Below are 25,956 nucleotides of genomic sequence, written 5' to 3'. Positions count from 1 at the left end.
ACTTCCAAAGTTTTTTAGATCAATAAAGTCAGTGGCCTTTATTTAAAAAAAAAAAAAAAAGTCTATACTTTAACAATGAATCTCAGCTCCTCTAAGGGAATAAACAAAAATACTTTCTTCAAACTTCATGAAATATTTGTATTTTAATTTCCTAAAACAGTTTAATAACAAATTAAAACAAAATTTTAAAACTTGGGTATTAATCTGAATTCTTACTCCTTTGAAAGAGCAATTATCACTTCTATGAATTTATTTTTAGAAAATCAAGTGTTCTAAGGCATAACATATAACATACAAAATTATTCATCAGCACAATATTGCTTCTCAACAACAAAACCATATAGGTCCATGAATAGGAAACTGCCTTAAACAATTACAGTACAGTCATATCACAACACCAGGTGGGGCGGGGGTAGATGCATTAAGGAAAAGTGTCTACAATATACCGTTAAGTAAAAAACTAGTAACAAGACACTGTTACCAGTAACAATATACTAGTAATAATAATTAAGTAAAAAACTAGTAACAAGATACTATGTCTTCCAAGAATCCACTTATGAAAATTACACACACACATATATTATATAGTAGTTCTAAGTATCTGGAAGGACATTCACAACAGCAATGTTATTTCTGGGTATAAAATTATATTTTCCAAATATATGCAATTTCTCACTCAGCAAAAATTAAGATTTTCTTTGGGAAAAAAGAATGTATTCCATTTAACCATGCTAAATGAATATGGTTAAATGATTTCCCTCATTTCATACTAAAAAATTTTCAACATTTAAAAAAATTCTACCAATTCTAAAAACCAAGAACTTGCGTTTTAAGTACATGACATTTGTACAATTCAATTCAACCAAAGTAATCTGTAATACTAGTAGTCTGGAATAAAAACTAAGTGTAAGAGAATAACACTCATTTTAAAATGAATGCAGTCTGGTCTCAAAAAGCATTATAAGCCCCATGTGGTGGAGCATACCTGTAATCCCAGCAGTTCAGGAGGCTGAGGCAGGAGGATTGCAAGTTGAAAGCCAGCCTTAGCAACTTAGCAAGGCCTTAAGTAACTTTGTGAGACCCTTTACATATAGTTGTTTAGTCATTTTTACAAATAACTGATAATCAAGAGGGAAAACAAACTAAGACAACTAAGTGCCTCTGGGTTCAATCATAGGATTCACCCCCATCCTGCTGCCAAAAAAAAAAAAAAAAAAAAAAATACACACAGAAGTGTTGAGTGGAAACTTTTATCTACCTTCATCTTGCCTGGTTTATGATATGATAAAGTTGTCTCAAATATTTCCTCCACATATACTAACAACTATATCAGACAACATTGGAAATCGCATGAGAAGATAATCCTATTTTATTTACCTATATTTTAACTCTTTCCATTTTTCTTTCATCTATCCTGTTTCAGGATTCCCTCATTTATTATATGCATTCTGTTTTAATAATATCCTTTAGCCATTTTTTTTAGGGTAGGTCTGTTGGAGAAAAATTCTCTTCATTTTACTTTATCTGAGAATGTCTTGATTATTTCGCCCTTCATTCCTGAAAGATATCACTAGGTAAGAGTGTAGCATAGTGGCAGAGTACTTGCATAGCATTCATAAGGCCTTGGGTTTGATCCTTAGCACTGCAAAAAAAATAAATAAATAAATTCAAAAGTATAGTACATACAGAAGGATACTATCAATGGATATAGGATTCTGGGCTGACAATTTTTTTCTTCAGCACTTCAAAAATGTGCCATTTAATTCTGGATTCCACGATTACTAATGAGGAATCCATCGTCACTGGAATTTTCCCCTTATAGGCAGGATGCTTCTCACTGTTTTGTTTTCTGAAGTCTGAATATCACGTACCTTGATGTGGATTTACCCAGATTGAAATTTGCTCAGCTTTTTTGAATCTAGATTTATGTCTTTTGTCAGATTTGGGAAAAGTTCAGTTATTACTTCCAATACTTTTTCAGAGACATACTCTTTCTGCCTTTCTGTTCCTCCAATGTGTCTGTCATATTTATTACAGTCGCTCAACTCCCTGAGGCCCTGTTCATTCTTTTTTTTTTTTTTTTTAGTACCAGGGATTGAACCCAGGGGCGCTTAACCACCAAGCCACATCCCCAGCTCCTCTTTAGATTTTATCAGAAACAGGGTCTCACTGTTCTAAAATTTCCATTTGGTCATTCTTTATACAGTCTTTCTCTCTGTTGAGCTTTTGTATTTTTTCATTTGTTTGCAACGGATCACTCAGGCAATGTTTTATGAAGACTGCTTTAAAATCCTTGACTGATAAGCCCAACATCTGTATTGGCTTTGCTTTTGTGGGAATTGATTGGTTTTCTTTTCTCATTCTATGAGATATTTCTGGTTAACTGAATCACAAGTGATTTTTTATTGTGTTCTAGATTTTGAGTTTTGTGTTTTACCACTCCAGATCTTATCTGTTAAAATCTCAGCAGATCTCCTCTGACACTGCCCACTGGGGGAAAAAGGAGGATGCTTCATGGATACCTCGTGTGGGGTATGATCCCAACACCCTGCTGGGTAGGGTGAGCTCAGGTTACCCAGCAGGCCTCTGATGGGAGTGGTGCTGGGGGAAGGGGTAGAGATGGGAGGGTGATATTTGGATGAAGTAGTGTGAATTTATTTTTTTGCAGCAAGGGGAATTGAACTTAGGTGTACTCTGCCACTAAGCTACATCCCCAGCCCCTGTTTATATTTCACTAAATTGCCACAGTTAACTTGATGTCCTCCTGCCTCAATGAGTAGCTAGGATTTAACCATTATGCATGAGACTTCTCACGATGCTCCATAAAGCCTTATGCTTAATGGTTAATTTTTTGAAAGCTTCCCTCTGAGGTCAGAAACCAGATAAGGAGATTCACTCTTTTCTTTCTTTCTGGTACTAGGAATTGAACCCAGGAGCACTTAACCATTGAGCCACATCCCCAGTCCTTTTTATTTTTATTTTGAGATAGCATTTCCCTAAATTTCACAGGTGACCTCAAACTTGCAATCCTGCTACCCCAGCCTCTAGAATCAGTGGTATTATGCCTAGCAACTCTTTTCTTCTTTATTCAATTTAATCCTGAAAATTCTAGCCTAGGAAATAACATAAAAATTAGAAACAAATAAAACTGCTAGTGAAGGCGAATTAGCATGTTTCTAGTTTAGTTAAGGTTGCCTATTCAAGAAAATATTTCCATCTTTTATTATAACAAATATGTTTAAGAATTTGATGGGCATAAGTGGAATCAATCTTTCCAAGAGGTAGAAACTTCATGAACCAGGTCAAAAAGGTCACATAGTTAAGTAACAGTGGTTTACCTCTCTGCAGTACCCCCCCCCCCCCCCCCCCAGGTATAGTGCTGGTGCTGGTAGGACCTAATTATAACATGGAGTAAGCACAGCCAATATCGATTGCAAGGTAAATATTTTGTGCTCTGCTTATCTGAAGGATAGCTTAGAAGTATTTCAAGTACCTTAAACTAGCAGTTCTTTCACACATCAGTTTCACACTTGCATACACAAAAATAACTAGTGTTTTTTAAAATATATTTTTAGTTGTAGATGAACATAATACCTTTATTTTATTTACTCATTTTTTTAATGTGGTGTTGAGGATCGAACCCCGTGCCCCACACGTGCTAGGCAAGTGCTCTACCACTGAGCCACAACCCCAGCCAAGAACTAGTGTTAAAACGGTTCTCTGCTTTTCTTCCCAAACCTATAGGCTGAACAATAACCTTGGCCAGGTGTGGTGGTGCAAGCCTGTAATTATGGCAATTTGGGAGGCTGATTCAAGAGGATCAAAATTGAGGCCAGCCTGGGCAATTTAGTAAACACTGTCTCAAAATAAAAATAACAAGGGCTGGAGATGTAGTTTAGTTGTAGAGCTCCCCTGGGTTTAATCCTCAGTGACATTTACAAAAAAAAAAAAAAAATATATATATATATATAACATGTAACCCTTGGGAAAACTGTGTGGCACTAAATGCTAAATTTGCATATACAACTGCCATACAAAGCCACATTGTTGGGTGCACTGCACGTATGTACAGAAATAAAAACACAGGCGGACTAAAACGTATGCTCGGATAGGCCTGTTTATAAAGGTTAGGCCTTATGCTGGCATCTAAAATCTTGAGGGTAAACAGTAACCTACACAGATATAAAACTTTTCCTGCCTGGCACCAGAGGCTTGGGAGGTTGAAACAGGAGGATCTTGAGTTCAAAGCCAGCCTCAGCAAAAGCAAGGTGCTAATAAGCAACTCAGTGAGATCCTGTCTCTAAGAAAAATAGAAAATAGGGCTGGGAATGTGGCTTAGTGGTCGAGTGCCCCTGATTCAATACCCAGTACCCCCCAAAAAAACTTTACCTAACTGAAAAGGTGGAAGCCACTCAAGTGTCCACTGTTCGATAAATGGATAAAAAAAAAAAAAAGTTTATACACATACATACACCATAGAAATTCTGACATATGCTACATATAGTATAGATGAACCATGAAAGGAGGGTTTTAAAAAAAATCATTAGTTTTTTATTTTTTGGTACTGGGGATTGAAACCAAGGGAGATCTACATCAAGCTACATCCCCCAGCCCCCTATCCCATTTTTTTTTTATTTTGAGGCAGAGCTTCACTAAATTGCCTTGGCTGACCTCACACTTAGGAACCTCCTGCCTTAACCTCCTGAGTCACTGGGATAATAAGGTTGTGCCACCATACCTGGCATTTTATTTTTTCTTTAAACACTGGGACTTTTTATTTATTTGTTTATTAATTTTTGGGGATGGGGTCTCACTAAATTGTTAAGGGCCTTGCTAAATTGCTGGAATTACAGGCATGTGCCATCACACCCAGAAAGACAGGGGTCTTACTGTGTTGCCCAGGCTGGCTCTGAACTCATATTCCTCCCACCTGGGTCTCCCCCAAGTAGACTGGATTTGAGGTGTGTGCCACAGTCCCCAACTCTACAGTAGGATCCTGAAGAGAAATTTGTATGCCCTAGTGAAAAGGTGGAAACAGCCCCTGGCTCCCTCAATGGATTTATGGATAAGTAAAATGTGCTACATCCACACAATGGAATAATATTACTCAGCTTTAAAAAGGAAGGAAACGTTGACATATGTTATCACATGGATAAGCCGTGAAGACATGCTCAGTATGTTACCAAAAGTCAAATACTATATGACTCCATGAATATGTGGCACCTGGAGTGGTCAAATGCATAAAGACAGGAAGCAAAATAATACTTGGGGCGGGGGGAGAGAAGGGAATAGAGAGCTATCATAATGGATATAGACTAAGTTTTACTAAATGTAAAGATTTCTGGAGATGGATGGCGATGATGGCTGCCTAATAATGTCAATGAGCTTAATGCCATTGAACTGTAAACCTAAAAATAGTTAAAATGGTACAGCCCCAAGAGGTGGTGCACCCTTGTAATTCCAGTGATTGAAGGCTGATGGAGGAGAACTACAAGTTCAAGGCCAGCCTCAGCAACTTGGCAAGACCCTATCTCACAATAAAAAAAAAATTAAAAGGTCTGGGGATGTAGCTTAGTGGTAAGCACCCCCAAGTTCAATCTCCAATACCAATGGCGGGGTGGGGAAGGTAAATCTTATGCTATCATACCATAATTTTTTAAAAAATATTTTTATTAGTTGTTGACAGACCCTTTATTTATTTGTATGCAGTGCTGAGAATCAAACCCAGTGCCTCACACATGCTAGGCAAGTGCTCTACCACTGAGCCACAATCCTAGCCCTTACCCTAATTTTTAAAAAAGCAATACTATAATTTTTTTTTTTTTTTTTTTTTTTTTTTTTTTTTGCGCGGTGCTGGGGATTGAACCCAGGGCCTTGTGCTTACGAGGCAAGCACTCTACCAACTGAGCCATCTCCCCAGCCCCAATACTATAAAGTCTTATGATGCTATTAGGCACTGGGGATACAAAGGTGAACAGGACAATGTGAAAATACTTGATACCACTGAACATTAAGAAGATTAAGACAACGAATTTTATATATACCCTTTATGGGGAAGAAAAAAAATTCAGCCCAAATGTGGCTGTTTAAAACAAAGAGATGGTCAGATGTGGTGGCATATACCTGTGATCCCAAAGACTTCAGAAGCTAAGGCAGGAGGACGACAACTTTGAGAATAACCTTGGCAACAAAGAGACTCTGGCTCAAATATAAAGGGCTGGAGATAGAGTTCAGGGTTAAAGTGCCTTCGAGTTTGATTTCCCAGTATCACAAAAAAGAATGAACAAACAAAAATAGAGATGAGGGACTGGGGTTTAGCTCAGTGGCAGAGAGTCATCCCAGCATGCATGAAGCCCTGAGTTCAACCCCCAGAATGAATAAAGACATAACTGATGGACACAGCTACATAGTCTTTTCATAACCAGAAAGAGATTCACTGTTTGTTTTCCATATTTTTAATTACCATTATTGCACCAATACAGCATATGCTTTATATACATATATCTTAAACTTCGTTTTCAATTTTTCAGCAATTCAAACACACATTATCATTGAGAATACAACACAAAGGAAGACTGAGAAAATAGGTTCTAAGCAGTTAGTGTCCAGTGATGCTACAGACTTTCCTTTTAGTATTTTCTATTGGAATTTTAAAATGTCCTTCCACGGCTCTGTAAGCATAGAGCTTCCTAGAAGGGGAGGCAATAAAAAATAGGGACCCAAATCAGAAAAAATTAAGAATGAAACCCAGGAGAAACATGAAATTTTAAACTAACATAAGACTCCCCTTTCAGCCAGAATGTATATAATAGGTGCTAAGGGAAGAAATTATATCCTCCCATTTAATTCTCAAAATTGCCCATTAACAAACAAAATAGATGGTGTCCATTCATCTGAGGAGGCAAACTGTCTTCATAGCATTGTAAAAGGAACAGCAGGGCAGAGGGGAAGGAAAACGAAGGGAGAGCAACTTCCGTTTAAGGTACCCTAGCTGGCAGGCATCAAAATCTAAGACAAAACCTGTCACACGTAAAGCTGTGACTCTCCAACTTCCTTCACAAATGACATATATGTAACAGCAGTTTTCTATTGAAGTGCTAGATGGACTGGAAAAGAAATGTTATGGAAAGGGGTCAGATACAGGCAGCAAGTCAATGTGGGTACTGAATGAGAGTTAAGTGCTGGCAAACTCTCTGTTCTACAGATTAGGTTAAAACCACAACTCTTTGAATTAGGTCAAATAAAGGTGTGAACATAAATCAATGCTGTGCTTCAAATGCAGCAACTAGATGGAACTGCAAGAAATTAAACACGTCCATAGAATGTAACATGGAAAGTATAGTCAGCCTGAATGTAATGGAGAAGCTATGAAAAAAACTGTCCATTAATTTTGGTTTGGGGGACAGGAGTTCTTAACCACCCTCAGAGATTGGTGCTCTCAATGTCATTTTTATTCTTCAAGTCTGCCCTTACTGTTTTGCCAATGCTATTCAAAACTGGACCTAGTTGGATGGCTGTGGTGCCTAGTTTGGAGCAGGACTGGATCCAGTACTAAAGTCTCCCCACAAGTCACTGTGTGCAGAAACTAGAGCTGGTGCTGGTGTGTGACAGGTGCAGGAGAATCCAAATCTAAGAGGATATCTGAATCACTGCCTCCATGGTTAGATGATTACTGATGGCAACTGAGGAAGATGGTAGGGGAATAATGACCTTGCCTCCAGGGGGAGGAGGAAGTAAGCTAAGGCCCCCAGCTCCTGTAGTCCTGGGCTTAGAAGCTCCTCCTTTCTTGGCTGTAATGTTCCTAATACTCAACTTGATGGTCTGTCCTTGATTGAAGCCTAGATCCAACTTGGGACAAATGTCCATCTTCTGAGATTCTTTGGAAATCTCAGATTCCTGCTTCACCCCTTGAAATTATCTTGAAAGGAGACATTAAAGTCAAAGGCATGTCCCGGATCTGTGAATCCAATGCCAATGAACAGACTATGTGCAGTATGATCCTGGATCCAAATTACAAAGTAGCGGCTAGAATCTGTCACTGTCTCCACATCAATACCATAATATTGTTCTACTAGGGCCTGAGCAAAGAGCCCTCCTGAAATTTTACTTTTGAGCTTAATATAGACATTCCTCCCTTTTTAAGTTATTTGTAGACGATCAGTCCAATCAGGCTGGTTTAACTTCCAGTCAGATGCCCTATAACTGCGGTTGGAGGCCCATGGCAGAATCCAGTAGATGATGACGTCCAGCTTAACACACAGCACAGATCATACTGCAACCTGGCCACTATCTTGGTTCTCACTGTTTTTATAAATGAGCTTTTGATAATTAAATTTTACTCTTAAAAATTATTATTATTATTATTATTATTATTAATATTTGTACTGGGGATTAAAACCTGGGGCACTTTTACCAATAAGCTATATTCTCAGCCTTTTTTAGACAGGGTCTGGCTGACTAAACTGCTAAGGCTGGCCTTGAACTTACGGTCCTTCCGCCTCAATCTCTGGAGCTGCTAGTATTACAGGCATGTGCCACCATGCCCAGATTGAAATTATCTTTAAGCACTTACTCTACGTAGAGTAATTTGCCTCTAGAATTAGGATAACAATCAGATGTCTACTCTATTTTCAACTTTGGCATTCAAGAAAAGGTACATTAGTCTAGATCCAATAAGACTTTCTTATGGTAGTCTAAAATTTGACTAGCAGGCCGTATTGTGTAGACCCTTCTGTGATCCCGCATGGAATACCTGTAATGGACATGTGTGATCTTGGAGCCTTTACTTCAAAAAAAAAAAAAAAAAAAAAAAGGTTTTAAACCTTTAAAATATAAAAGTAAAATTTGACTAATATGTTTTTTTCAAAAAACAAAATAAGAAAAAAGACTACATATACACCAAAACAAGTTTGAAAGTCAAACCAAAACGAAAACAACCCCAGATTTTCCCTAATAGGGGTGGCTCACTCACTGTACCTAGACTGATCTTGCTAACAATATATCTAATTTATATTAAACACCTACTTTCCTTCTGGAAGGTGCCAGGAATAGAGGGTCTATGAGACCAGGTCCCAATTAAGCCTTGAGTAGACTTAGGCTTCCCTTGGCAGGAGCACTGTATACATACTGCTGTCTATTTCCTTTTGGAGAGAGTGCACTATTCATAAGACGGAGAGAGCACAAAGGATGTTGGAACATGAATTTCTCCAGGCTCTGCCTTTGTCTCTCTTCTTTATGAACTGGCTGTGTATTCCTATTATGCACCGGTAATAAATCTTTGCTAAAGATGGGCATGGTGGCGTATACCTGTAATCCCAGCTGCTTTGGAGGCTGAGGCAGGAGAATCACAAGATCAAGACCAGCCTCAGCAACTAAGAGAGGCCTAAACAGCTTAGCAAGACCCAGTCTCATTAAAATAAATAAATAAATAATAAATAAAAAGAGTTGGGAATGTGGCTCAGTGATAAAGCACCCCTGGGTTCAATTTCTAGTTGGAAAAAAAAAAAAAGTAACTCTTCACTGTTAACTATTAACAGTTAAAAATTATATGCCAAAACTTGAGAATCCTTCTAAGGACTCTTCAAACATAAGGGTGGAACTGGAGACCCAATACTGATGGAAATGCAAATGACTCAAATGGCCATGAAAAGCCAAATGGTATACATTGTGGCACAGTAAAATACTACATAGCAAAAGAAAATGAACAACCTATAGAGTTACACCATGGAGACTATATGTCATTAATGATGGAAGTCATTTATTTCATTCTGTCTTACAGAAAGTTGTTTCTTGCATGTAAGACTTAGAAATCTAAGGAATCAGTTCTAAAAACCTTTTGGTTTCAGAATCCCTATAATTAACGTGGATTACATCTAGTGATATTCACCAAATTAGAAACTAACTGAGGCTGGGGATATAGCTCAGTTGGTAGAGGACTTACCTTGCAAGCATAAGGCCCTGGGTTCAATCCCCAGTACTGGGGAGGAAAAAAAAAAAAAAAAAACCCCTGAGATTTTAGGGCCAGGTGTGATGGCACATGCCTGTAATCCCAGCAGTTTGGGAGGCTGAGGTAGGAGATTGTGAATTCAAAGTCAGCCTCAGCAAGTTAGCAAGGCCCTGTCTCTACAGAAAATATTAAAAGGACTAAGGATGTGGCTCAGTGGTTAAGTAGCCCTGGGTTCAATCCCTGCTACAAAAAAAGAAAAAAAAAAAAAAAGTATTGACCTATTTCAAAATAATCCATTACATTTAAAATAACATTTAAAAAATAGGGGCTGGGGTTGGAGCTGGAGTTCAGTGGTCAAGCACTTGCCTAGCACATGTGAGGCAGTGGGTTGGCTTATTCATAAAAATAAAGATATCTTTTAAAAATAACATTTAAAAACTAAAAAAATTTTCAGAAAGAAATGTACTAAGTGCACTGTTTTACAGTTTTGAAAACTCTTAAATACCCAGAATAATAGAAGACAGCTGATTTTTACTATCTGTTTCTGTCCCGTATCCTTTGCAATATCTCATGTCATGTAGCCCCTAGCAAATCCACAGCACACTTGTCCCCCATTGCCCACCTCCCACCTCATCCCTGTATTGGAGACTGAATCCAGGGCAATTTACCACTGAGCCATATGTTTGATCCTTTTTTATTTTATTTTATTATCATTATTTTCTGAGATAGGGTCTTGTTAACTTGCTGAGGTTGGCCTCAAACTGTAGCCATGTCCTCAGTCTTTTTTTATATTTTATGTTGAGACAGGGTCTTGCTGAGTTGCTTAGGGCCTTCCTGAGTTACTCAGGCTGGCTTTGAACTTGTGATCCTCTTGCCTCGGCCTCCCAAGCCACTGGGGATTACAGTGTGTGTCACCACTCCCGGCTCACTGCGTTCTCTTGAAAGAACCACAACAAAAAGGCAAATAAGATCTGACTTAATATGACTATGAAACTTATCCTAACCTTCTGGGGAATCCTAGTCATCCCCTAAATTATACTCTGAGAAATGTGACATTAAGGAAGACTGGTACTGTGATTTTTTTAATCATATACGGAAGCTAATATGCAGGAAGGAGCACGGAACACTTTTCCTGAGGTAAATCATGAAGTATTTGATTTATACTGAAAACTGGTAGATCTTCCCTTATAAACCCAGACAATCAAACCTCATCCAGCTATCAATGTCAGAAAAGCACTCCTATAACACAGGCTTACCACACTCGGCGTAGAAAGAAAAATGTGTACCTTAAAAATCCTAAAGAAACTCTATGCGTGAGGACCTAAACAATGTAATCCTTTGATACTATTTATTTAGATGATGAAACTTACAATTTTACAAATCATTATTCTGAAAATTAAATTTCCTACTTCTCTATTCACTTTGGTTTGGAAACAATGCACCAGGGACTGAATATTTTAAATCACAAAAAACCTTGCATTAACTTGGTTGGACCCCAGCAGGCCTGCTGAAACCAGTTTTAAGCCAAATCCAAAGATTATTAGTATTAAATCAACACTTTAACCAACAAGGTAAGTATTACTGACTTTGTTTCTTTGATAAACATTATCACCGTGAAAGCTATAATTCAACAGTTTTATACAAATTTTAAAAATCTACGACTTCTCTGCTGGCTGTGGATGTGAGCCACGCAATCAGGGCAACAGAGATGCCATACTTACGACCAGTGCAAGAACGAGAGTCCGGACCTTCTCCCCAATCTCAGGGGAGATGTCATTGCCAAACTGCTGCAGAGTGGTGAGAAAGCGTTTCAACTTGCTGAGTTGCCGAGCTCCACAAGTGGCTGGTAATTGCTGATTTGTTAGTGCAGATGAAGTGGAAGAGGCAGGACCATTGCTGAATCTCTGTGGTGGTGATGGGGCGCCATTCAGCGTAGGAGGAGAATGGTTGATGCCATTGCTTACTAAAAGGAAGCCAAAGTTGAAAGACTCAGTTTACCGAACACACTTTACAGGCCTTTGTTGATTTCTTGTTTGTGTTCACTTTCACTTATTTAAAATTTGTAAAGCACGTTTTAAAAGAATATGCAAATCTGTTTCTCTCCTTAACAATACTTATGTGTAATGAGACCCGCTGTCAATAATGGTAACAGAATAATGTGTTAAAACAGATGTGCAGAGCCTGACCTTAATATTTTTTTTTATTATTGGAGGAGCTATGTTCTTGGTGGCATCAAGTAAAAATCTCCTTTGTCACTGAACAGTGAGATAAAATCACCTAATCCCAAGTTTCAAGCAGATTTTATTTAATCATATCCAGGCTTCAAAAACCTAAGGTGAGCTGGGCACAGTGTTGCAAGCCTGTAATCCCAGTGGACCCAGAAACTGAGTCAGAAAGATCATGAGTTCAAAGCCAGACTCAGAAATTTAATGAGACCCTGTCTCTAAATAAAAAATAAAAAGGGCTGGGGATGTGACTCAGTGGTTAAGCACCCCTAGGTACAATACCTGTTACCCACACAAAAAAAAAAAAAAAATCTAAAAACATAGCAAATATTTAAGTCAAGACTTGAGAAAAGTTAAAAAGTTCAATCATGCAGTTGTAGTAGAATATGCCTGTAACCCCAGTGATTTGGGAGGCTGAGACAGGAGGATCCGAATTTGATGTCAGCCTCAGCAACTCAGTGAGACCCTGCCTCAAAATAAAATGGGCTGGGGACGTAGATCAGTGGTAAAGTGCACCTGGGTTAGATGCCCAGCATCTAACCCAAAAGAAAAGTCCAATCATTTAATCTTTACCTAGCACAGAAAACTGATAGTTAAACTATGTTATGTCTACACAAACTCATTAATCACAACCATTTTCCTACTTCACTTTTCTTTCCTCTAAACTAGTCAAAGTCACTTGACCATCTCCATGGTCTCTTTCTGCACTGTCCATGGCAACCTCTTCTTCATCCTATATAGATCAGGTATCGTCTTTATGAAGAAGCTTTCTTTGACAAACAAGTTGCTGTTTGTTTAAACTTTAAGTTTAAACGTTGCTAGATTTAACATATATTCTTTGTCGCCTGTGTACATCCACTCTTTTACTTTGTAAATTATACTTCTTTCCTTCTTTCGTTTTTGGTGGTACTGAGGATTGAATCCAGGCATACTTTACCACTGACCATTATTCCCAGCCCTCTTGATAATTTATTTCGAGAAAAGCTCTACTTAAGTTGTCCAGGCTGGCCTTGAACTTTCGATTCTCCTGCCACAGCCTCCTGAGTAGCTGGGGTTATAGTTGTTAAGTACTATGCACCATACTTATTTCTTTCTATATTTGCACTACCAATAGAGTACATATTTCCCTCCCTCCCTCGCTCCCCCAACACCTTTCCCGGATTGAACCCAGGGGCGCTTAACCACTGAGCCACAACTCTAGCTTTTTTGTTTGTTTTTGAGACAAGTTCTCCCTAAGTTGCAGAAGATGGGTTTGAACTTGCAATCCTTCTCAGCTGCCTAAATGCTGGGATTACAGGTATGTGTCCCCACACCCAGCTTAGATTACACATTTTGATGAGCACTACCTTACAGATGTATGTATTCTCTAAGTTTCTGTAAACCGTATACACTACATGTATATTTTTAATTTTTGTTCATTAGTTAACAAAGGTTAAGTTTCCAAGAAAACAGTGCTAAATGCTTCACTGAATAAAAGATTAAAGCAGAAGGGAAAAGGGTGAATTCTCTCCTGCTTTCTTAGAAGAGATTACTAAAGCTACTGGAAAGGAAAGCTAAACATTCAACCTCAGCGACCAAGAAATTAGTTATAAAAGTCTGTCATTTCTTCATTTTCACAGAAAGGTCAATTCTTAGCAAGAGCTGCCCTCTTGACACAATGCAATGAAATATTACTGTGCTTTTAGCCACCATGACATGCAGACTGTAAAAAAGTCTTCTTAATAAAACCTTATGCTTACATTTTCCAAAATAAAATATATCCACCTCCAAGCAGCCAAATGTGGAGGTAAAAAAAAGAGTGAATTTTTATTTATTTTTTTACCATGTGATATTTCAATACATGTTTACATCAGGGTTGGATTTATATATACATAAACCTATTATTGCTGGGTGTTAAAATTTGAATAAGCAAGATTTTTGATTGAACGCAGGGGAGCTTAACCATTGAGCCACATCCCCGGCCCTTTTTATGTTTTATTTAGAGACAGGGTCTTGCTAAGTGGCTGAGGCTGGCTTTGAACTTGCAGCCTCCTCCCTCAGCCTTCTGAGCTGCTAACATTAGAGGTGTGAGTCACAGCACCCAGCTAAGAAGGGGTTAATATGTTTCATTTCAAGATAATACCCATGTCTAAAGCTGTTTACCTTTCAGATACAAAATAGAATTTAAGAAAAAGGTTATTAAACTTTGTTGCTTTTACTCTGACTCAAAATGAAGGCTGCATCGCCTTCTCGATTTCAAATGTTTTGAGAAAATAATAATTAAACCTTCTACGAAGGCTGTACATCTTACACTCTCTTGACTTTCTTTCCTCCACAATTGCAGTACTGGAGATCAATCCAGGGCCTCACAAATGCTAGGCATGTGGTCTACCACTGAACTACATCTTCTCCCCAGTCCTCTCATCTTTTAAAATGATAAATACACACACAAAAATTTTGAACAAGTATAACATGCAAGTTGTATGATGGCTAAAACAATACATTTAGCATCTACCACAGTGCTCTGACATTTTCTCGGCATTCCACAAAGAGCCAATGTGTTCTGTTTATAAGGCAAAGTATCTATAAGAGAGTCAATGTGAACTAGGGCTGGCAGCACTTGCATGAAACATAGAATTAAATCAAGACATATATGTATGTATCTAAGCCTAGATTTTAAATTGACGTTTAAGTATATATATATAGATATGTATATATATCTATATACACTCACTTCAACCAGCAATGTAAGAGTTAGACTGCTCCATAAATTCAACCAAAACTTAATATTCTTTTATACTTTGAACATTCTAGGGGTGTAAAGGTATGGCACTAGTTTATAATATGCATTTCCCTGATAGTGAGGTTGAGCCATTTATTATATATTTATAGGCTCATGTAATTATTATGGACTGAATTGTGTCTGCTTGACAATTCACATGTTGAAGTTCAAACCCTTCATATCCCAGAATATAAATATATTTGGAGAAAGGGACTTGAAGGAATAACAAAGGTTAAATTAGGTCAAATTACTAGACTCTAATTCAATATGACTGGTGTCAGCAGGTATGCCTATGCATAGTGGAAAGGTCACGTGAAGACTCCGCAAGAAGGTACCATCCACAAGTCCAATAAGAAAGGCTTCAGGAGATACCAAACCTGCCAACACCTTGATCTTTGACTTATAATGTGCAGAACTTTTAGAAATAAGTAAGCCAACCAATTGTATGATATTTTGTTTTTGGCAGCTCTACAAAACTAAGACCATAATATTTTCTTTCATAAAGGGACTTAGTGATAGTTGGAATACTTTCAGAAGTAGTTCAATAATTTTATGAAACTTGTTTATCTTTTATTTATTTTTTAATATTTTGTTTTAGTTGTAGGTGGACACAATACCTTTATTTTTGTGTGGTGCTAAGGATGGAACCCAGGGTCTCACACATGCTAGATGAGCACTCTACAACTGAGCCACAACCCCAGTCCTAAAATTTATTTTGAACCTTATAAATCAATATAATTTAAATTCATTATTTGAGTCAAAGAATAAAAAATTTACAAAACAGCAAAAGATTATGAAAACAATACACTGCACTATTTCTTCAAAAATCTAAGCTTGTTACAATTCTCAGAAAGAATAAGAAATTTACATTAAAAAGTTAGAAACATGGCTGGGGTCATAGCTCAGTGGTAGAGCGCTTGCCTACCATGTGTGAGGCACTGGGTTCAAGTCTTAGCTCCACATATAAATAAAGGTCCATCAACAACTAAAAAAAAAAAATTTTTTTTTAAAGTTAGAAACAACCCTATCGATTTATCTATTTGCTTAAATTTTAATACCATTCTGTTGCTGCTGCTGTTGTTTTTTTGTTTGTTTGTTTGACACCAGGGGGTTGAACCCAGGGTTGTTAACCACTGAGCCATATCCCCAGCTATTTTTATGATTTATTTTGAGACAGAGTCTTGCTGACTTGCTAGGACCTCACCAGGTTGCTGATGTTGCCTTTGAACTGGCAATTCTCTTGCCTCAGCTTCCCGAGCTGCTGGGATTACAAGTGTGCGCCACTACACCTGGCTACTAGCACTTTGAAAATGTTGAATGGTATATGTGTGATGGAAGTCAGTCATTTAGATATAAATGTCACTCCGAAATACAAACCCAAGTAATTAAGAGTTCTCACATGCTGTAGGAGTAAAGGACACTGGCCTTGGTCCTCCAGGATTTATAGGTGGGAGGGGCGGCATGATGGGAGGTGAGGATCTTGACTGTATCTTCACTTCCACAGGCGATCCAGGCATTGCTGGTACCCTTTTCTCAGAACCAACTGCAGAGAATAAAATAAATGGAGGTCAGAGTTCCCATAAGATATTTAAAACTGCAACATTAATTTGAAATTTCAACATGTTTTCCTAGAAGATTGAAGAGCAAAGAAGATGTTTAGTAAAATGGGTAGAATGTTGGCTTCCAAAAAAGATTATGTCCATTTCCTAACATCGTGATCTGTGCATGTTACCTAAAGGGGACAAGTGATTTTGAAGATGTGATTAGGTTAAGGCACTGCAGAGATCCTCCTGGATAATTCAGATGGACTCTGAATCCAATATGAATGGTGTCTTACAGACAAGAAGAGAGGTCTGGGGAGGTCTGTAGTAAAGCACATGTCTGGCATGGGTAAGTCCCTTAGTTTGATACCCAGTACCACAATAGACCAATGGGTAGACAGACACACAGACAGGTAGGTAGGTAGGAGACACACACAGGGAAGTCAATGTGAAAATTATCACACAGATCATGTGACAATAAAGGCAGAGACTGAGTGATACCTCTACAAATCAAGGACTGCAGAGGATTACTGGCAAACACCAGAAATTAGGAGAGAGGCATAGAACTAATATCTCCATCTGAGGTCTCAAGGAAGGATCAGCCTTGTTAATACTGATTTTGATTTTGGACTTCTAGCTCCGAAACTGTAAAAGAATAAATTTCTACTATCTTAAGGCACCCAGTATGTGGTACTTTGTTTTGTCAACACCACAAACTAAAACAAGGGAACAAGGACAAAGGGGGATGTGAACTGAAAGTTAACAGCTTCCAGAGTGGCTGAGAAGGAAGAAACCAGGCTCCAAACTTGGAGTACTTCAAATGTATTCTTTCTAGACTTCTTATAAATGAATCAATTAAATAGAGGTAGAAACAGCTAAACTATAAACTATCTAGGCCAGTAGGCTTCAACTGCACAACATGGAGACAGAATCAAAATCAGTTGTATATGAATTAGTACTTATGATAAAACACTAAATTTTTTTGTCAACTAAATAAAGGAAAAGGTGGAGTCAATATCTCAAACATCAGGTACATGTCACTTATAACGTAAATTGTTCAAAAAGATAAAAAAAACAGCTGATTAACCATGAACTATTTCATCCCTACAAGTAATTCACAATAAGCAATAGTTGGATAACAGCAAGGAAATTCCAGAAAGAGAAATTAGATAAAGTAAATGACACTGAAAAGAGTTCTCAGCCACCAGACATGGTGGCTCACGCATATAATTTCAGTGAAGGTTGAGGCAGGAGGATGGCAAGTTTGAGGCCAGCTTTAACAACTAAACAAGACTCTCAGTAATTTAGCAAGACCTTGTCTCAAAATAAAAAATAAAATGGCAAAGAATATAGCTCAGTGGTCTGGAACAGTGGCTCAGTGGTAAAGTGCTTGCCTAACTTGTGAGATGCACTGAGTTCAATCCTCAGCACCACATATAAATAAAGTAAAATAAAGGTCCATCAACAACTTAAAAATATTTTAAATAAATTAAAGGTATTGTGTCCATCTACAACTAAATAAAAATTTAAAAATGTTATTTTCCACCAAAGGGAACCTGGTACTAATAGGTTCACTTTTAAAATGAGTTCTATTCTCCTCAGTAGTTCCAAGTTTTAACAAATATTCAGTCTCTGGTAACAATTTGTAGTGCAAGGAATGGGCAGCAAAGGTTCAAATCAGAGTATTAAGTCAAAGTGTTCTTTCTGTTAGATCCTAGCAACAAAGACAACACGTACACAGGAGTTCATGACACTAATAATAAGCCCCATCTTTGCTATTCACAAGACACTTTCTTTCCTTTTCTTTATTGACCCAGATTCTTGGCATGCTGTTCAAGCTGGCCTAGGATTCATGATCCTCCTGCTTCAGCTTCACCAGTAGTTGGGACCACACAGCTCTGATAGGACACTTTCTACTGAGAAAAATATTCCCACAACTTTTTATATTTTTATTTTTTTGAATTGGGGAATGAACCCAGGGGTGCTTTATCACTGAGCAACACTTGTAACACTTTTTATTTTATTTGTGTGTGTGTGTGTGTGTGTTGGGGGGGGGGGGTGCTCGGTATTGAACCCAAGGCCTTGTGCATGCAAGTCAAGCACCGTACCAGCTGAGCTGTAGCCCCAGCCCTCCCCTTTCTATTTTTATTTTGAGACAGAATCTTGCTAAGTTAACCAGGCTGGCCTTGAATTTGCAATCCTCCTGCCTCAGCGTCCTCATTCACTGTGATTACAGGCCCAATTATTACCTTTATGCTTTTGCAGTGGCCACATTTTTGGAAAAGGATATAATGAATCAAGAAAGTCAAGGAAGCTAAGCCTCCAAGTTACAAATCCCTGTCCAAAATGTGTAGTGTTCTGAAAGCCACATGGGCATCACTGCCGGCCCTTGTCATCATCCCTCTGCTCAGGACATTTTCCCTATGAAACTGATGGTCATCCTGTCTGATTAGTGGACTAATGAACTGTTGCGCTTGCCTTTTTCTCCCTAACAGTGTTTTCTCAATGCCCTTCAAAGAACAGTTGACTCGTTTCCAGCTCTTCCATCTGGGGCCCAGCTTTCTGTAGGGGGTGGAGGAGAAGGGAAGGAAGGAACTGACAGTTGTCTCGCACTGTTATGTGCATGTACAGTGTGCAACAACCTGGAGGGAGTCTTTCTTCAGACCACCTGCCTTTACAGCAAGGGCGCCAAAGGCCTGAGGAGGGCTTAACAGTGAGATCTGTTTTAACATTCAGCACTTGGCAGGATAAAAAAGGTGGAGCAGACCAGCTGCACTGACAAGATGCTCTTACCAAATGGAAGTTTAGACAGTGAACAAAACCCAGCCTCAGAACACTATTTACACATTGATACTACTCCTCTCTTACTGACTTCATCAGCCACAAAACTGCAACTTGAGCGTCTCTCCTCATGTTTCAAGCAATACTACAGCAGGAAAGCCATAGGTATGGAAATAGATTTGGTGTGAAAGCTTGTTCTGTTACACAGATTTTAGCAAATCATTTTACCTTTCTGGACCTTGTTTTCAACATATGTAAAAGTGAGGGATAATGAACAAACTAGGACGGGGAATGCAGCTCAGGGGAGAGCATTTGCCTTGTATGCATTAAGTCCTGGGTTTGATCCCAAGCACCACAAAAAACCAACTGCCTGTCAGCCAGGCATGGTGCAGCATGCCTGTAATTCTGGCTACTCAGAATCAGATCTAACAATTTATCTATATATAACCTCGGACATGTTGTATGGAATGGTCCAAGAATTTAAAGTCATGAAAGCAGCAAATACAGTACATAAGATAGCATAAATGTACCTCATGCTGTGTATAACCTGACAAAGTCAGCAGTTGCTCAGATGGTGGGTAAAGGGTATGTTTCAAAGTAGGCATTTTAATTCTGCCTGGGGTCAGAGTAGGAGCATAGGAACTTCCTATAGGAAGACAGACAGCTATGACATACCTTTATATCATCAGTGTTAAAGTGACTTATTCCTGAATTTTTATAAAATTGATGTTTATATGTTATATTTTGGCTGAAGCCCTTGTACCAACCACATCTTGAGCACTTATCAATTTCAAAAAACCTTTAAGTTCAAGCAGCAGAAAATTCTTTCCATTGTCAGGCACAATGGCACATGCCTGTCATTCCAGTTACGAAAAAGGCTAAAAACAGGGTAGGAATGATAGCAGAATGAGTTGACCATTATGACTCTATGTGCATATAAGATTACATGATCTGTAAAACTCTACATTCAAGTACAACCAGAAGAATGAGAGGTTTTACTCCATTTACATAGGATGTGTTAAAATGCATTCTATTGTCACTAAAAGAAAGGAGGAGGCTAAAAACAGGAGGATTGCAAAGTTGAGGCCAACCTAGACAATTTAGTGAGATCCATCTCAAAATAAAAATGTCTCCCATTTTTTATTGCTGCATTATTAAATACAAGATGGGATGTGTTGCTACACATTCGAACACACACACAATGTATAACAATGTAATTTGGTCAATATCACTCCCCAGCATTCCCCTCCCCGGCTTTCCTGCCCCCCACCCTTCCGTCCCTTTCTTCTACTGACCTACCTTTGTAGATTTTCATGAGATCTACATTAAAAATAAAAACTTTTTTTTTTTTTTTTTTTGCGGTGCTGGGGATTGAACCCAGGACCTTGTGCTTGCGAGGCAGGCACTCTACCAACCAACTGAGCTATATCTCCAGCCCTACAAATAAAAACTTTTAAAAAGAGATGTAGTGCAGTGGCAGAACACCCCTACGTTCAATCCCTAGTAAAAACAACCAACCAGAAACTCAAGAGTACAACGATAGCACAGGTAAACAATAGAAAGTACTATTGAACATACTATTGGTAAACACTGTAGACTAGTGCTACTGGACGAGAATCCTCCACGAACAACTGCCCACAAACAAGGGTATTTACAAATTATACAAAGTTTTTCCTTTTGAAGTTCTTTAAACTTCTTATGAAGCTGGTAAAGGAACAACGAAGAACAGAGATGTGAGCTATGAGATAAAAAATAATGCTATAATGTAAGGGAAAAGGCTGTTACAACCCAAACAACGGCAAAGTCGGGAAATCCCTAGGTCTGAAGGAAGAAGTTGAAAAGAAATTGAGTTTGGTGTGAAGTATATTTTATAACTATAGTTAGTTTTTTCCCATTTGACTTTGGGGATTACACAACAAAGGTTGGTTCTGGGGTGTCATACTGGATATAACAGTGGCAGGTATACAGCATACTCCTACATGTTTTACTTTAATTAGATTAAAAACTAAGATTAATCATTTACTTGGATTTTGAGACAGTTAAGTTTTGGATAAGAGATATGGTCAAGTATTCCTGCTTATCATCATAGAGAAAAAAAAAAAGTAAAATGTATATTGTTCAGATGTATGACAGGACTGTTGATCATTCCTAACAGGTTTACTAAGGAAGCCATTAAATTTGATTCTTTACAACAAATCAGTCTGCTAAGAAATATTGAGAGAGGTGGGTAAATCAGAACACACCAGGAATCCCAGTTACTTAGGAGGCTGGGGCAAGAGGATCCCAAGTTCAAGGCTAGCCTTACCAACTTAAAGTAGAGAATCTGTCTCAAGATAAAGTAATTTTAAAAAGGGGGTGGGGCAGGGAGGGCTGAGGATCTAGTTCAGTGGTGGAGAACTTGTTTGTCTAGCATGTGTGAGGCCCTGGGCTCCATCCCTAGCGGAGAGGGAGAAGGAATACCAGAAGATTTGAAATGGTTAATAAGCACATAATAAAATGCTCAACACTAGTCACCAAAGAATAAGAAATTATAACAGACAGGAACTGACTACTGACACACATATACTCAGCAACATGGATGGATAAATGTCGAAAGTATTAGGGTAAGTGAAAGATGCAAGATGCCAAAAAAAAAATCACATACCATGTTATCCTATTTATATGAAACTTCAGACAAGACAAAGCTAGTTATGAAAGCAGATCAGTGGTTTTCAGGAAATGATGGAAAGAAATTAAACATAAAGGGGCGTGTTAGAAGGCTACAATAAAGCTGAGAAAAAATAGTAAACCAAATCCAGTCACATATTCTTTACAAAAATCATACTCAAATTTATCTGAGAATGCAAGGATACTTTAATATTAGAAAAAACAAAGCCAGGCAAGGTGGTACACACCTGTAAACTCAGCAGCTCAGGAGGCTGAGGCAGGAAAATCTCAAGTTTAAAGCCAGACTCAGCATCTTAGAGAGGTCCTAGGTAACTCGGTGAGACCCTGTCTCCAAATAAAAAGAGCTAGGGATGTGTGGCTCAGTGGTTAAATATCAATCCCTAATTATCCCCAACACACACCAAAAAATGGGAGGGAGGGAGGGAGGGAGAAGGAAGGAATGAAGGAAAGAATGATTTAACTCCCTATATAAACTCTGTCAGACCATTCAAACATAAGGTTTTATTAGCTACCCATCAGGAATGCATTGACGATCATGCCACTATGTGCTAAGAGTAACTACAGGGTCTTTTCCAATGCTAATGATTTTAATATTTAAAGATATGTTGTAATCAGCCTGCCAACATCAAAACCTTGCTGATAACCTTAATGCAAGTTAAAAGCAGCAGCAACACAGCTGACCTGATAACGTAAATAGGGAAAAGTGAAATATGGATCGCCGCTTCCCAGCTAAAACAAACGTTTACTTGGAATAATATAGTTATCTTCTCCAACTGCACACCATCTGTTTCAAGTCTCCACCAAGTTAATATTTCTCACATGAACAGACATTACTTAAATTATATTTGATTATCATCTTGCCTTCTCATGGAGACTACACCTCTTAACACTGTGCAGCAAAGTTAGAGAACCCAGAGAATCTGAGACTATCAGGGAATAAGCCATTTCGAATCATTCTGGGAGAGGGAGGAGTGGGTTTTTTTTTTTTTTTTTTTTTTTTTTTTTTTTTTTTCCCCCTACTGGAGACTCTTTGGGGTGTGAATGGGGATGAGGATATGTCAAAACAAATTTCATGTCTTTTTTTTAAAACCTTTATTTATTGACTCAGTGGTAGAGAGCACTTGCCTAGCATGCGCAAAGCACTGTGTTCAATTCTCACTACTGCATTAAAAAAAAAAAAAAAGTCCATCAACAATTGAAAAAAGTATTTTTAAAAAAACAGCTAACTTTAAAAAAATGTGTGGTGGTGTTTATATTCCATAAACACAACTTGAGGTCCTTAATTTTTACAAGGGTAAAGGGATCCTTAAAACCAGGAGTTTGGGGGCTGGGGAGATAGCTCAGTTGGTAGAGTGCTTGCCTTGTAAGCACAAGGCACTGGGTTCGATCTCCAGCACCAAAAAAAAAAAAAAAAAAAAAAAAAAACCAAACAAACAAACCAAAAAAAAAAAAAAAAAAACCAGGAGTTTGAAAACTGCTAACTTAATCCAAGTTTCTCTTCAAAATCCTACCTGTCTTGCCCGCTTACTACAGCATTAGCCATGCTGTCCTTTTCTCTATCAAATATTCCAAGATAATTCCCACTTCAGTGTGCTCAGAATATTTCTTATGCTTAGAACTGTTCTCCCTCACTCCTGTTGCTCCTGGCTGACCCCTTGCCATTCCAATGTCAGTTCAAATGTCACTTGTTCCAGAGGGATTTTCCCTAACTCAAGTCGTTCTCCACTCCTTCTAATCTTTCATTCCGACAATACTTTTCTTCGTCGCACTTGTTACCTGAAAGTGCCTGTGGTGCACAGCACTGGGTAAAAAAAACTGTGCCCATTTCCCTGACATACTCTCAGCAACTAGGGCACCCACACCAAATTACAGTGCTCTAAAGGGGCACTGCATCAAAGCTTGGCTGGACTTCCAATTTTCTTCCTTCATGTCCCTAGGCCCAGTAAGTCAGTATAACCTTGTCATTTCTACCCTTTCATTAGCATCCTCAATCCATTTTTAGGACTACTGTCTTTCACTTCTTTCCTAAATGGACCTTCTCAAGGATTCAACCTAATCTGCACTCTGTTGCCAGCACCTATTTCATCAGGAATTCCAGTTTTCTTCTGCTCCTCAGATTGGCCTTCATGGTCCTCTAGGAAGTTGATAAACTCTGATATTCTTCTCCAACCATGAAAAAAGATGGGGATGTAGCTCACTGGTAGAGAGTCTCGAGGTTCAATCCCCAGGATCACAAAAACAAACAAAAAGGATCAAATGATAAGCTGCCTACTGTGGAAAATTGAAGCAGAGAAAGAGGAGGGATTTAATGCAGATGTAGGGTACCCAGGAGGTATAAAATAAATAATCTGTTGGTTCCTTAAATAAGAAGTGTGAAACAACTTGGGAGCCTGAGGCATGAAAATCCCAAATTTGTGGCCAGTTTAGCAAGACCCTGTCTCAAAAAAAAAAAAAAAAAGGTGTGTGCAGTGGGGGAGAACTTGGAGATGTAACTTAGTGATGGAACGTCGCTATTTTCAATGGCCAGTACTGCAAGCAATTAATTAATTAAAAGTGGGAGAGAGGGGGCTGAGGATATAGCTCAGTGGTAGAGTGCTTGCTAAACATTTGCAAGGCCTGGGATTTGATTCCCAGCACTGCAATAAAATAAATAAATGAATAAAAAATAAATTTTAAAAAATGGGAAGGAACATCAGGAATAGGAAAGAATGTGTTGTGGTCTTAGCAGAAGCTGGGGTTGGGATCTCGGTAAGCAGGGTATATATGTTCTTGGTAAGTTACAATTAGGTGTCCACTGTGGGACTGGGTTCAGGGAACATTTCTTCCTGCCTCTGTTCTGTGGAGAGCAAAAAGAAAAAGGTGTAAGATGACTTTGGGAATGGTGCTTCTATGCCAGTGTCCTGCAAGTTCCTGTATCCATCTAGGAACGCAGGTCTTATTTATTCTCTCACCTTTATTTTTAACCATTAAGTCTGTAGATTCTACTTCAGAAGTGTGGCTGCATTTTATTCCTTTTTCCTTTCCCATTTCTACATTTAATATTTTCTTCGACTTGGGCTGTTGTGGTGTAATGCCCCTAACTCCTACCTCCTGTCTGGATCTGGTCCATTCTGATCCATCATTCTTCCAACTATATTAACAGTAAATACAAAGATGTTTTACCTTTCAGAACATAAACCACTTGTTACTTTTATGCTTAAACTCCTTAGTATCTCTCTCTTACATGTACTTACTCAGCATAAATCTTGGGCCTCCTCATCGTAGCTGCTGATGATTCTAACAGTCAATGGTACAATGCAGTAGAGGGAGGGCAGAAGGAAGGAAAGAAGGAAGGGAGGGAGGAAGGGAGGAAGGAAGGAAGGAATCATTGTGCACTCTTGGTTGGAACATAAAGTTGTACAACTGCTGTGGAAAACAGTATAAGAGTATCTCAAAAAATCAGAAATAGAATAACCATATGACCTAGCACCTTCACTTCTGGGTATATACTCAAAAGAATTATAGACAGGATCTTAAGACATAGTTATACTCCCACAGTCATAGCAATTTTCACAACTGGTATAACATGGAAGCAAACCAAGAATCCTGAACAGATGAGTGAACAAAATGTATTTCTACAGCCTCTGAATATCATTCAGCCTTAAAAAAGGAAAACTTGAATTCAAGCCAGGTGTGGTGGTGAACACCTGTAATCCCAGTGATGAGGCTGAGGCAGGAGGATTGCAATTTCAAGACCAGCCTCAGCAACTTCGTGAGATCCTGTCTCAAAATAAAAAATAATAAAGGGCTAGGGATGTGGCTCAGTGTTCAACAGCCCCCAGGTTCAATTCCTGTACCCCAAAGTAAATTTAAAAACAGTAACATAAAAATTAATGAAATCTGGGGCTGGGGAGATAGCTCAGAGCATAGAGTGCTTGCTTTGTAAGCATAAGGCCCTGGGTTCGATCCCCAGCACCCAAAAAAAAAAAAAAAAAAAAAATTAATGAAATCCATGGGGCTGGAATTGTGGCTCAGTGGTAGAGTGCTTGCCTGGCA

At 38.4% G+C, this 25,956-nt stretch overlaps 1 protein-coding gene, 1 long non-coding RNA gene and 1 pseudogene across 18 annotated transcripts in view; 1 reads left to right on the top strand and 2 right to left on the bottom strand.

The window, feature by feature from the left end:
- The window catches only part of CBFA2T2 (CBFA2/RUNX1 partner transcriptional co-repressor 2), a 142,443-nt gene that overhangs the window by 33,937 nt on the left and 82,550 nt on the right, over positions 1–25,956 (bottom strand). For 15 of the 16 annotated variants that reach the window (XM_079128214.1, XM_079128222.1, XM_079128225.1 and 12 more), the window contains 2 exons: positions 16,332–16,475; positions 11,668–11,909 (listed from right to left, as the gene is read on the bottom strand). In XM_079128214.1, the coding sequence (XP_078984340.1) occupies positions 11,668–11,909; positions 16,332–16,475 (386 nt within the window). Of the gene's footprint in view, positions 1–11,667; positions 11,910–16,331; positions 16,476–21,898; positions 22,286–25,956 lie in introns of those variants that run through there. The other variant, XM_079128221.1, reaches the window with a different exon arrangement.
- On the bottom strand, positions 6,696–8,267 carry LOC306653732 (adaptin ear-binding coat-associated protein 1-like; annotated as a pseudogene). Its single transcript has one exon. The product of its transcript is annotated as an adaptin ear-binding coat-associated protein 1-like (transcript).
- On the top strand, positions 10,012–11,723 carry LOC306654622. Its single transcript, XR_013762005.1, has 2 exons — positions 10,012–10,878; positions 11,674–11,723. It is a non-coding gene; the product is annotated as an uncharacterized lncRNA (long non-coding RNA).

This window comes from Sciurus vulgaris (genome assembly GCF_902686455.1).
Source record: "Sciurus vulgaris genome assembly, chromosome: 2".
Taxonomy (NCBI): Eukaryota; Metazoa; Chordata; class Mammalia; order Rodentia; family Sciuridae; genus Sciurus; species Sciurus vulgaris.
This window is presented reverse-complemented; position numbering and strand designations above follow the sequence as displayed.